Here is a 12,859-nt window from a genome sequence, read left to right on the forward strand (position 1 = left end):
TTTACACTTTTTCTTTCCTCTTCTTTTTATTGGTGGTGGGGGTGGTTATGTTTAAACGAAGTTGCTTTTACAACACCAAAGACTTAATCATCCATTTCCTATATAAAAGGTAGCTACTTTTTTGCATGGACCTCAAGTATATTGTAGTATAGAGGTGGAATTTAAGGAAAGGTATTAAGCAGGCTGTGTTGTAGCTTATGGGCAAGTAATAAATGGTATCATTTATCTTGAATGTATCATAGATAAGCTGCTATATAATGATTGCCACTTCAGATAGCTGTGAAATTAGGTGAGTAGTTGTTACTTAACCTTCTAATTTCTGTATAAGTCTAATTACATGAAATAGAAGTTGGGATTTTGATTTTTTACTTGGCTTTTCTGTTTGGAGTGTCATTGTAACTACTGTATTATAAATGATGGAAAATAATTGCATATGTTAAAAAATAAATTGTGTTATATTAAAAAAATAAAATAAAATATAGTGATGGGAAAAAAATAAAACACTCCAAAACATAAAAATAAATAAATAAATAAAATAAAATCCAATCCATCTTTAAAAAAAATAAAAAATAAATTAAAAAATGCTGTGTACATAATTGACTTTCCACTTGGAAAAAATAATTAGATATATGACTCTTACCTTTTTTAATAAAAGTTCCATATGAACTATAAGGGGTTAATTTCATCTACTAAAATAATAATTTAGGAATGACCAGTTCTAAATATTGCCCCTCATTACAATGAGTTAGGCTTCAAAAGTTAAGAGCTTTACACTGATTTATCATGCTATACATTCTGACAGTTTTCTTTTTTTTCTTATATAGTTTATTGTCAAGTTGGTTTCCATATAACACCCAGTGCTCATCCCCACAAGTGCCCTCCTCCATGCCCATCACCTCCCTTCCCCTCTCCCCCTCCCCCATCAGCCCTCAGTTTGTTCTCAGTATTAAAAATTCTCTCATGGTTTGCCTCCCTCCCTCTCCCCAACTATTTTTCTCTCCCCTCCCCCATGGTTCTCTGTTAAGTTTCTCCTGTTACACTTATGAGTGAAAACATATGTAATCTGTCCTTCTCTGCCTAACTTATGTCACTTAGCATGACACCCTCAAGGTCCATCCATGTTGCTACAAATGGCCAGATTTCATTCTTTCTCATTGCCATGTAGTATTCCATTGTATAGATAAACCACATCAGCTGATGGACATTTAGGCTCTTTCCATGATTTGGCTATGGTTGAAAATGCTGCTATGAACATTGGGGTACATGTGCCCCTATGCATCAGCACTTCTGTATCCTTTGGGTAAACCCTAGCAGTGCTATTGCTGGGTTATAGGGGAGTTCTATTGTTAATTTTTGAGGAACCTCCACACTGTTTTCCAGAGCAGCTGCACCAGTTTAATTCCCAACAGTGTGGGAGGGTGTCCGTTTCTCCACATCCTTGCCAGCATCTATAGTTTCCTGATTTGTTCATTTTAGCCACTCTGACTGGCGTGAGGTGGTATCTCTGTGTGGTTTTGATTTGTATTTCCCTGATGATGAGTGAAGCTGAGCATCGTTTCATGTGCCTTGTAACTATAGTCCAAATGACCAACATTTTCTTGCTAAAATGCTTAGGGATTTTGAATCCCATTGATAATATAATGATATTACTATGTACCTTGTTTTGTGACCATAAAGTTACATTTCATCCTTAAATTTTTAATCTTATAACTAGAATTGTCAAAAGTATTTTTATCTGAAAGGTTGTGAAACCCATTAATGCTTCAGTTTGGTGTGCCTTAAAACTAGTCAGTTACACAAGATTTAAGACGCATTTATCTTTGTTTTTGCTACTAGATATGGCATTAGAATTCAGAGGGGAGTTCTTTACTATTTGTAAATTACAAAGGAGATGAGTTAATGTAAGGGAAATGGGTATTTGAGATATGTAAGAAGCAGTGGTCTTTGAATCTGGAGACCTGGATTCTGGTCACCATTCCACCATTAATGTGGATAAGTAATTGTATGTCATTGGGCCTTTTTTCCCCCACGTATAAAAAAGATATTATCATATCTTTATGCCATGTATCCCAAACATGCTATAAATATTTAATGACTGAATCCCTAATATTTGCTGCTACTATATAAAGGGACAAGTTACAAGGTAAGATAAAAAAAATAGTTAACCGAAGGCATCTCATACTCTAGTTGGGAATTTAAGATTTTTTTAAGTTGTGTTATTCTGTATAATCTACAAACATAAAACTTATCTTTTTTATCTGTTCAATTTGATGTGTTTTGTGAAATGTATACACCAATATTGAGATATAGAATGTTTCCATCAATCTCAAGTTCCTCCATATTCCTCTGTAGTCAATTTTCTCCTCTTAGACCCAATCCTTGGTAAAAACTCATCTGTTCTCTGTTTCAGTAGTTTTGCAAAATATTATATAAATGGAGTAGTATGATATGGAGCCTTCTATGCCTATCTCCTTTCACTTAGCATAGTGCTTTTATATTTGGGAGCATATATCTATAGTTCATTCCTTTTATTGCTGAGTATTAGTGCAATTTTCCACTGTGGAAATGTATCACCATTTACCTATTCATTGTTGATAACCATTTGGGTCACTGCTGGTTTTTGGTGATTAGAAATAAAAGTCTTATAAAGTTGAGTTTTTATTGTAAAATTTCTTTATTTATCAAAATAATATATTTTTGTCAGTTTTTATAATCTTACTTTGATGTGTATGCTTTTCTCAAACTTAACAGGAGTTTGCTGTTGATCTTTCCTAAATTGTTATAAGAATCCAGGCTTAGGAAGGACTTCTTATATATTCCTAATCACATTGAAGGGATAAAAACAGATCAAAGCAAATTAAAGCCTCTTGAACAATGTCACTTTCTACAATCTGACCACATTCCTTTAAAAACAAAATACGGTTTATATATTTATTTTGAGAGAGAGAGAGAGAGAAAGAGAGAGAGAGAAAGAGAGAGAGAGAGAGAGAGAGAGAGAGAGAGAGAGTGAGAGAGACCAAAACAGGCTCCAAAATGTCAGCACACAGAGCCTGATGTGGGGCTTGAAATCACAAACTGACCTGAGCCAAAATCATGAGTCGAGCACTTAACCAACTGAGTCACCCTGGCCCTCCCATCTGACCACCTTCTATATATTCACTAGAATCATCTTTCAAAAGTCCACATCTGAATATAGGATGCCACTACTTAAAGCACTCCAGTTATTCCATAAAACCATTTAAAATCTCTTTTTCCTTGAGTGTTTTCAGAACCTGACACTGTGCCAAGCATGTTCATTAATTACCTAATTTAATTTATATAACAGCCCTACAGGTTATACAATGAGTTAGGTTATACAGTGGCAGAGCTGGGATTTCAACCCTGACAGTGTGAAAATATCTTAGAATAGAATTAAAGGCTTTTAGTATCTGGTCTAGCCTACTCACTGCCACTATAAACAATAAAACTGCTCATAATTATTTTGTTTATTCCGTGTTTTTTCACAACTGAGTGCTTCAAATGTTGTTCTCTCTGTCCAGTATGTCTTACTTGTGTAACTTTTATATATTAGTCAAAACTCAGCTCAAATGCTAATAGTAGCCTAAATGCACACCAAGCCTCTTTGTCCATATCCAGTCTGATATACTCTTGGATGATCCAATATTAGAATCACTTAATATATTTCTTCCACATTTCTTATGTTATGAATTTCTTCCACAGTTCTTGGATATTCCTTTTTAATTTCTTGTTTCATTTTGCTCGTCAGTTTGGGAGGTTATTGCTAACATACATTCAGACTCACTGATGTTTCCCTTCTCCATGACCAGTTTATTAAAATGCCTATCAAAGGCATTCTTCATGTTATGGTGTTTTTATCTCTAGTAAACATTTTTTCCAAAGAAGACATCTAGATGGCCAACAGACACGTGAAAAGATTCTCAACATCACTCATCATCAGGGAAATACAAATCAAGGCCACGCTGAGATACCACCTTACATCAGTCAGAATGGCGAAAATTAACAACTCAGGAACCAACAAATGTTGGCGAGGCTGTGGAGAAATGGGAACCCTCTTTGCACTGTTGATGGGAATGCAAACTGGTGCAGCCTCTCTGGAAAACAGTGTGGAGATTCCTCAAAAAATTAAAAATAGAACTACCTTATGACCCAGCAATAGCACTACTAGGAATTTATCCAAAGGGTACAGGATGCACAGAGGCATGTGTACCCCAATGTTTATATCAGTGCTTTCAATAATAGATTATGGAAAGAGCCTAAATGTCCATCAACTGATGAATGGATAAAGAAAATGTGGTTTACATATACAGTGGAATACTACTTGGCAATGAGAAAAAATGAAATCCTGCCATTTGTAGCAACATGGATAGAACTGGAAGGTATAGTTGCTAAGTGAAATAAGTAAGTCAGTGAGAAACAGATATCATGTTTTCAATCATGTGTGGAACTTGAGAAACTTAACAGAAGACCATAGAGGAAGAGAAGGGGGGAAAAGAGTTACATAGAGGGAGTGAGGCAAACCATAAGAGACTTTTAAGTACAGATTACAAACTGAGGGTTGATGGGGGCCCCTCAACCTCAGTCGGTTAAGTGTCCAACTTCAGCTCATGTCATGATCTCACCATCCGTGGGTTCGAGCCCCGCATTGGGCTCTGTGCCAACAGCTCAGAGCCTGGAGCCTGCCTTGGATTCTGTGTCTCCTTCTCTCTCTCTGCCCCTCCCCTGATCATACTGTCTCTCAAAAATAACTAAATGTTAAATTTAAAAAAACAAAACAAAACTAACTGAGAGTTCATGGGGGACGTGGGGGAAAGGGGAAAATTGGTGATGGGCATTGAGGGGGGCACTTCTTGGGATGAGCACAGGGTGTTGTATGTAAGCGATGAACCATGGGAATGTACCCTCAAAACCGAGAGTACACCATATACACTATATGTTACCCAACTTGACAATAAATTATATTAATAAAACAAAATACTATGAAAAAACATATCAAAGGCATTCTTTATGCTGTTATGGTGTTTTTAGTGTTTTTATCTCTAGTATTTCTCTTTTTACTTTTTTAAGAGTTTGCATCTCTCTTCTGTTCTTACATGTTGTCCACTATTATCATTAGGAGCATTAACATACTAATCATACTTATTTTAAATTCTCAGACTGGTAATTCCAAATTTTCTGTTATCCATGAGCCTGGTTCTAATACTGTTCTATTCTTTAATTTTTTTTTTTGTCTTTTAGTACACGATGTAAATTTCTGTTGAACTCCAGACATAATGTACTGGGTAAAAGGAACTGAAGTAATAGGCCTTTAATGTGAGGTTTTTACATTTATCTGGCTAAGACTTAGGCTGCGTTGACTCCTTGTTGTTGTTGTAGGTACTAGAGGCTAAAATTCCCTCTAGTGTCCTTGTTTTTCATCCCCCTATTATCTTCAGGTTTTCTTAGAGACTTCATCTTAAGTAAGGTGTGAATTGTGCAGTTATTTTAGCTGTAATATCCTTGTGTTATACAGGAACCCTGTTGATGTGATGGTAAGGTGTAGGGTAAGGGAAAGCATTCTGTAATCTTATGGTTAGGTTTTAGTGTTTTGGTGAGCTCTATCCCTGGTCTGTGGCCATCACAAGTGTTTCTCACTTTCTCTCCATTAGATGAGACAGGAAGGATAGAGGGAGCTGGAGCTGGCTACTTTTCTTCCCCTATTTCAAAAACTAAAGGAGGCTGCCATTGGCTATTTCCCTTTTCCTATATTCTTTGATGTCAGGCTATTGTCAAGGAGAACAGAGCTCTTTGGGCATATTTTCAAAATGATTAGTTTTTCCTTCCTTTGCCAGAAGTATAAGGGAATTTTTTCCTCTAGTTTCCATGCTGATAACCTGGTGGGGTTCCTGGAGGCAAACCTTTTAAAAGTGGCCCACAGCCTTGGGCCACCATGGTTTTTTAATGTATCAAGCTAGTTCATAGTCAGTCTTTGGAAATTAGTCACTTATCCCTTAAGTGTTCCTACTAGTTGCTGGCTCCTGTGTCTGCTTTAGTTCTGAGAAAGCTGTGATTCTCTGTACCCATCTGTTTCTGCAGTTTATAGTACAGTGGTTTTTACTGTCACCTCAATTATCTGATGGATACACAAAGGGTAGTTGACTTCCAGGTTGTTCAGCTTTTTTTCTTGTTGTGTGGATGGTAGTGATACCTTCCAAGCCTTTGCATGTTGAATCAGAAACTGGAAGTCAACCTGTGCATTGGAATTATAACATTGGATTGTCTTTTAAATTGCCTCCAGATCTCCAGAGAAACGTGAATCACATTTATTCCTGACAGTCATTGACATGCCATAATAGATATGTATGTAATCTGAAGGCAGAATTATGAGGGTAGTAATGATAATAGAATAATAGTTAATGTTTATAGTTTTTAGCATGTGATGCTCTATAATACAGAACACTTATATGCATTCCCTCATTTATTCCTCATAATCTCCCATATTGGTAAATATTATTATCACCACTTTCCTAAAGTTTATTTATTTATTTTGGCAAAGAGAGAGAAAAAAAGAGATTGAACAGGAGATAGGCAGAGAGAGAATCTCAAGTTTACAGCACAGAGACCTATGAGGGGCTTGAACTCACAAACCATGAGATCATGACCTGAGCTGAAATTGAGTTGGATGCCTAAGCAACTAAGTCACACAGGCACCTGCTATCGCCACTTTTTAATAGATGAAAAAAATGAGGCTAAGATCAATTAAGAAGCATGCTCAAGAGAATACAACTTGGGATTCCAAACCAAGTATTTGAGTCTAGAACTTATATTTAACCACTGTGGGGTACTGACTTCTACATTAAGACTATGAAGAGAGAAAGTTGGATAAATAGAGCTAGGAATGGGAAGACTTTCTGAAGTTTGCTATCCTATGAATTTGGAATAGAGGTCGGGCTGAAAAGGGCAAAGTTAATAGCTAATTCACAATTGTGCTCCTATGTCTTCCATCTTTAATTTGAAGAAAGTTCAGGTTCCCTATAGATTTTTAGGCAAATGCCTAGATGTTCTATGAAATAGTCCAGTCTCCAGGGGAAAGAAGAGAAATTGAGTCTGAGGGTATGAATATTAGGTGCCCTTGAGGACCAGAGGTTATGTGATTGATTTGTGGTTGCACAACTACTTTGTGTCTGAACTTCAGAAGCAGAATAAATATTTAAATAAATCTTCCTAGTGTTCTTGCCATGAGAAATGAGTAGTGTGCTCTGAATACCACTGAAATATCCATGACCAGAAAATCAAAATGATTCAAAAATACCTTTGGTTATGATGATGATATCTCAAAAATGTACTGTGAATATATTGGTGACTATTTCTGGGTGGAAATTCTAAGATCCAAATGTGGCTGGCAACAGGATACTTCAAGAAGCTTGGTCAACAGAGGTTTCTGTTGAACATCCTGAGCTTCCAACCTAGCAAAGATTGGCAAGTGGCAACTCCTACTCAGGAAGGTTAGGAGGGAAGCTGGGCTTTAAGGGCTGACATTAGCAAGGAGGTCCTACAACAAACTGCTCCATGAGGGGTCAACCAGGCCAAGAACTGGAGCTGTTTGTTAACTTTGGGGGTACTTATAGCAAGACTGGCCCTCAGCAAAACTTTTGACTTGATGAAGTTTATTTTAATAGTCTCAGGGGCATTAAATAATAGAGAAATTACACACTTAGAACTGTATGAGGGGCCTGCTTGTATTTGAGGTTTTGCTGATTTTTCCTGGCCTCAGATAAACAACCATCTTGAGACTTGACTTACATGCTTCAAATTTCTTTGCCTAAGAGGCTGTCAAACAGGTATGGAGCAATGAGGTATGGCAAGGGCACCTGCTCACCAGGAAAAAAAAAAAACTATGGGAATATTGGGGACAGGAGGGAAACAATGACAACAGTAAGCCTAACAGCCAGCAGTTTAAGTGAGAGATACTTCAAGAAATTGAGTGAATAGCATGGAAGACTTCTTAGGTTTGATGTAGGTACCCAGATATGTGTAGGATAGTCAATGAGGTAACTTTATAAGGGATGGGTTGGTGGGGGCAGGATGATATTCTATAAGCTTCTTCTGAACAAAATGTAGTTACTCTACCCACCTTCTGGGATTAGTGTTGGAGTGGCCTTTTAGGAGCTATATATTTTCAGTCAATTAAAGTATTATGATCCGGGGGAAGGTTAACCAATTAGTGAAGATTTGTTTTCATCTGATTAGTCCATTAGCACCAGTTTTCACCAAAGAGAGCTGGAGGTTTGGAGGAGGATTGTGAAAGTTTAGGGATGGAATATGTTTTCTGTGCTGAATGACCACCATATATAGTGCTACCCAGCCAGAGTGTAATGAATAAACTCTGAAAGCCTCTGGGCTCTGGCTACTCACACGGTAGTATATATTATCCTCACACATAGAGTAGGAAACTGATGCCTAAAGAAGTTAAACAAATTTTCCCAAGACCACAGAACTTGGGTGAATACTAGAAGTTGACCTAGACCTGTCTTGCTTTGACAGCAGTTGGCCTTTTCTTCTATATTACATTGTCTCCAGAAGGGTGGAGATTACCTAATGATAACATTTCCCTATGCCACAGTTAAAAAAAAACAAAAACTATATTGGGCACAAATAATCTTTTATAAGCCTAGATGGCAACTTGGGAAGCACTTGAGAATATCTCAATTTAGCCCAAAGAATGGGTAAAGATACCAGGCTGTTCTTCATTGGGCTTATTTTCTAACTCCTATATACTCTTTAGATTGTACTTCCTGGGAAAAAATCAAAGAAGTGTGCAAGAAAATGAAAATAGTAAGAGCTAATTGCATATGGATTTTCACCAAAAATGACATTAGAAAATGTCATTTGTCTTTGAATACAATGAGTGTGTGGGCTCATTTGCCCACCCCCACCACTGGTATGTGAAAGTGAAGAAGCTCAGTTTTCTTTTTCCTTTCCTCTAAAAATGCCCAAAGGGCCTATATTTTTGTTTAATAACCTTAAGAATGATTCTTTAGAAATCTGAGGCTATCAGAGTTTGAAGCAATGCGAAAATAATTGTGGATTATTATTGTATGACGATAGTGGCAGCTGGACTACATTTTTTTTCTTTTCGTTCAGACTTTCTTCTTCATTTTCCCAGAAACCTTATATCCCCAGGTTTAAATCAGAAGCAAATCTCATATAGGTGATAAACCTCACCAGACATGGTGTGTAATATAATTTCAGACATACCCTTAACTGTTCTTTGGAAAGACCCTAGGGAGTGAAGCAGCCTTATATCTAGATGCCCTAGAGAGTATTACTTTTATTTACTCTCTGACTATGTGTGTGGATAGTTGTACTGGACATAAAGCAAGCATATTTCTTAAATATTATACCTGTGAACTTAAGTGCCAGTTTTTGTGTTTTGTTGTCAAAACTCCTGCTATCACAAAAGAAAAAAATTATTACAGTAAGAAACTAATAAATGGGTGCGCCTTCTCTCAAAGCATTTTACACACACAGACATGCAGAGCTGGCGATTGAGAGACAGCACTTATTCTACCTTTATGTGAATGTTTAGGATGTATGTATGGAGGGCGGGAGTTGGGGGGGTAGTAGAGATGTTATATATACCATAGTGGGAAAAGTGGAAAGTTCTCTTAACAATTATATACATCATTTGCATCACAATAATTTCTTCATTGTCTTAGCGGACAGATTCAGAATTTAGATGATAAAATAGTTTTGCCTTAATTACTTAGCACAGCTGAATAATCATGGCTATCCCCTAGACCTCCTTTTGATATTTATACAGCTTTTGGCCACCACTTTTCTTGAACATTTAAGATGAGTAGTAGACAGACTGAAATAATATCTACAAAGTAGTCTCAGGAAATTCCCAAAAGGCGAAGCCGCTTGGCTGAATATTCTTACATAATTGGTTATTGCTATGTCCTTGTCACTCTCTGGAAAAGTATTAAACATGCCTTTCTATAGAAGTCCAATCCTAGTAGCAAGACTCCCTCACATTCTCATTAGGAGTGTAGAAAAATTGTCTTCCAAACCCAAGTCTTATTATCTGGTCATATATCACTGAACTTACAAAGTAAGTGGAAACTTTCTCCACTTTATTACTAGGAAAAAATGTGCTTATTATACCTAGCTGTATTTTTAGAGAACTGTTTAAGTCTAATTTTCTTGAACCCTTTCCTTTATCCCACCCACCCAATGGATCTCTTGACTATGGGGAGAGAGACTCTGGAATTTTAGCATTTGTTTTTAACTATAAGAAGTAATTAATAAAACCATTGTAGACTATATTGTCAATGTAAAAGCCTGTTATGAATTTTTAATAATGCCTAAGTCTCCCTTGCAGTATACTATGTTGCTAAATGGACACTATTGTCTTAGGTTACCTAGGAAATGTCCCTGTCAAATAGAAAAAAAAAACAGGGCTTTATAGTGATATTTAGCTACTTTTAAGGTTCTGCTATACCTCTTTTATATTGGGGAGCTTGTACATTTTTCTATCTTGGCAGAATATCTCTAAAGACTTTCTACACTTGGGATCAGGCCTTCAAAGTAGCTATTAGGTTGATAGTTGTCATGTTTAAATTGTACACCTTAAGAGACATTCGTGATTTTTTCTGGTCATAGACTTAACTCTAGTTATATATTTTGAAACCTAAAGAGGAGAGTACAAACAAGTGAAAGTACTCACTTGCCAGTGCTAGGACTTGATGAGAATTTTAATTTTTTGCTTACTTGAAAATATTTTCTCTGCAGGAATGCAAGCCAAAAATGTGGAGAAGCATAATAATACAGAAAGGAAATGCTCTTCTAATCCAAGAAGTTCAAGAAGAAGATGAAGGAAATTACACTTGTGAACTTAAGTATGAAGGAAAACTTGTGAGACGAACAACTGAATTGAAAGTTACAGGTAAGAATTCCTTCTACCAAACTGTGGCAAATGAACTTTTAAGTGTAATTTGGTATGGGAAGAAAGAGTTTCCAAAACAAAGAGTGAACTTGTGGTGAATTTACATCTGGTTGCAAATCAAATAGTTGGAATACTCGCTTTTAGTTAAGTTGTACTCGTAAACAATACATGGAGTATGGATAATTGATTTAGGTAACATGGGTCCAGCTACTGCCTATCTATTCTCTGCCTTTATGAAAGGTTCTTAACTCTTCAAGATATCATTAACTGTCACTAAGCATCTCAGAACAAATGTACTGGAAACAGTTTAGAATATTGACTTAACCCGCATATGGAATCTCCTTGTAGGTATGGCTGCCTCAGAATGATATTCTATTGGGATTTTGGAATGATATCTTGGACTGCATCCAAAATATCATTATACAAAATTGGTCATAAATGATGTTATTGTATGCTTCTAGTTATTTTTTAAAATTTATAATAGTTTATTGTCAAATTGGTTTCCATATAACACCCAGTGCTTCTCCCCACAAACGCACCCCTCCATGACCATCACCCCCATCCCCCGCCCCTTCCCCATTCAGTCCTCGGTTCATTGTCAATATTCAATAGTCTCTCATAATTTGTGTCCCTCTCTCCCCAGCTCTCTTTCCCCCTTCCCTTCTCTATGTCCCTCTGTTAGGTTTCACCTGTTAGACCTATGAGTGCAAACTTATGGTATCTGTCCTTCTCTGCCTGACTTATTTCACTTAGCCTGACACCCTTGAGGTCCATCCACTTTCCTACAAATGGCCAGATTTTATTCTTTCTCATTGCCATGTAGTACTCCCTTGTGTATACATACCACATCTTTCTTGATCCATTCCTCACTTGATGGATATTTAGGCTCTTTCCATGATTTGGGTATTGATGAAAGTGTTGCTATGAGCATTGGGGTACATGTGTCCCTATGCATCAGCACTTCTGTGTCCCTTGCATACATCCCTAGCAGTGCTCTTGCTGGATCATAAGGGAATTCTATCGATAGGTTTTTGAGGAGCCTCAACACTGTTTTGCAGAGAGGCTGTACCAGTTTACATTTCCACCAACAGTGTAGGAAAGTGCCCGTTTCTCCACATCCTTGCCAGCATTTATAGTCTCCTAATTTGTTCATTTTAGCCACTCTGACTGGTATGAGGTGGTATCTCAGTGTGGTTTTGATTTGTATTTCCCTGATGATGAGTGACACTGAACATTGTTTCATGTGCTTGTTGGCTATTTGGATGTCCTCTTTGGAGAAGTGTCTGTACAAGTCTTCTGCCCCTTTCTTCACTGGATTATTCATTTTTTGGGTGTGGAGTTTGGTGAGTTCCTTGTATATTTTGGATACTAGCCCTTTATCTGATATGCCATTTGCAACTATCTTTTCCCATTCTGTCGGTTGTTTATTAGTTTTTGTGTCTGTTTACATTGCCGTGCAGAAGCTTTTTAGGTTGATGAGGTCCCAACAGTTCATTTTTGTTCTTGATTCCCTTGCTTTTGGGGATGTGTTGTGTAGGAAATTTCTGCGACTTAGGTCTAGGAGGCTCTTTCCTGCTTTCTACTCTAGAGTTTTTATGGTTTCCTGTCTCACATTCAGGTCCTTCATGCATTTCAAGTTTATTTTTCTATATGGTGTAAGATAGTGGTCTAGTTTCATTCTTCTGAATGTTGCTGTCCTGTTCTACCAGAACAGCCTGTTAAAGAGGCTGTATTTTTTCCATTGGATACTCTTTCCTGCTTTGTCAACGATTAATTGGCCATACATTTATGGTTTCGGTTCTGGGCTCTCTATTCTATTCCATCATTCTTTGTGTCTGTTTTTGTGCCAATACCGTAGTGTCTTGATGATGAGAGCTTTGTAGTAGAGGCTAATGTCTGGGATTGTGATACCTC

The 12,859-nt window shown here is 37.1% G+C and overlaps 1 protein-coding gene across 1 annotated transcript in view; it reads left to right on the forward strand.

Moving 5' to 3' along the window:
* IL1RAPL2 (interleukin 1 receptor accessory protein like 2) overlaps window positions 1-12,859 on the forward strand; it is a 529,352-nt gene that overhangs the window by 41,480 nt on the left and 475,013 nt on the right. Inside the window, exons 2-3 of the mRNA XM_029929680.1 lie at window positions 5,531-5,549; window positions 10,792-10,945. Of these exons, the coding sequence (XP_029785540.1) occupies window positions 5,531-5,549; window positions 10,792-10,945 (173 nt within the window). The remainder of the gene's footprint in view (window positions 1-5,530; window positions 5,550-10,791; window positions 10,946-12,859) is intronic.

The sequence above is a fragment of the Suricata suricatta genome, chromosome X (assembly GCF_006229205.1).
Source record: "Suricata suricatta isolate VVHF042 chromosome X, meerkat_22Aug2017_6uvM2_HiC, whole genome shotgun sequence".
NCBI classification, from domain to species: domain Eukaryota; kingdom Metazoa; phylum Chordata; class Mammalia; order Carnivora; family Herpestidae; genus Suricata; species Suricata suricatta.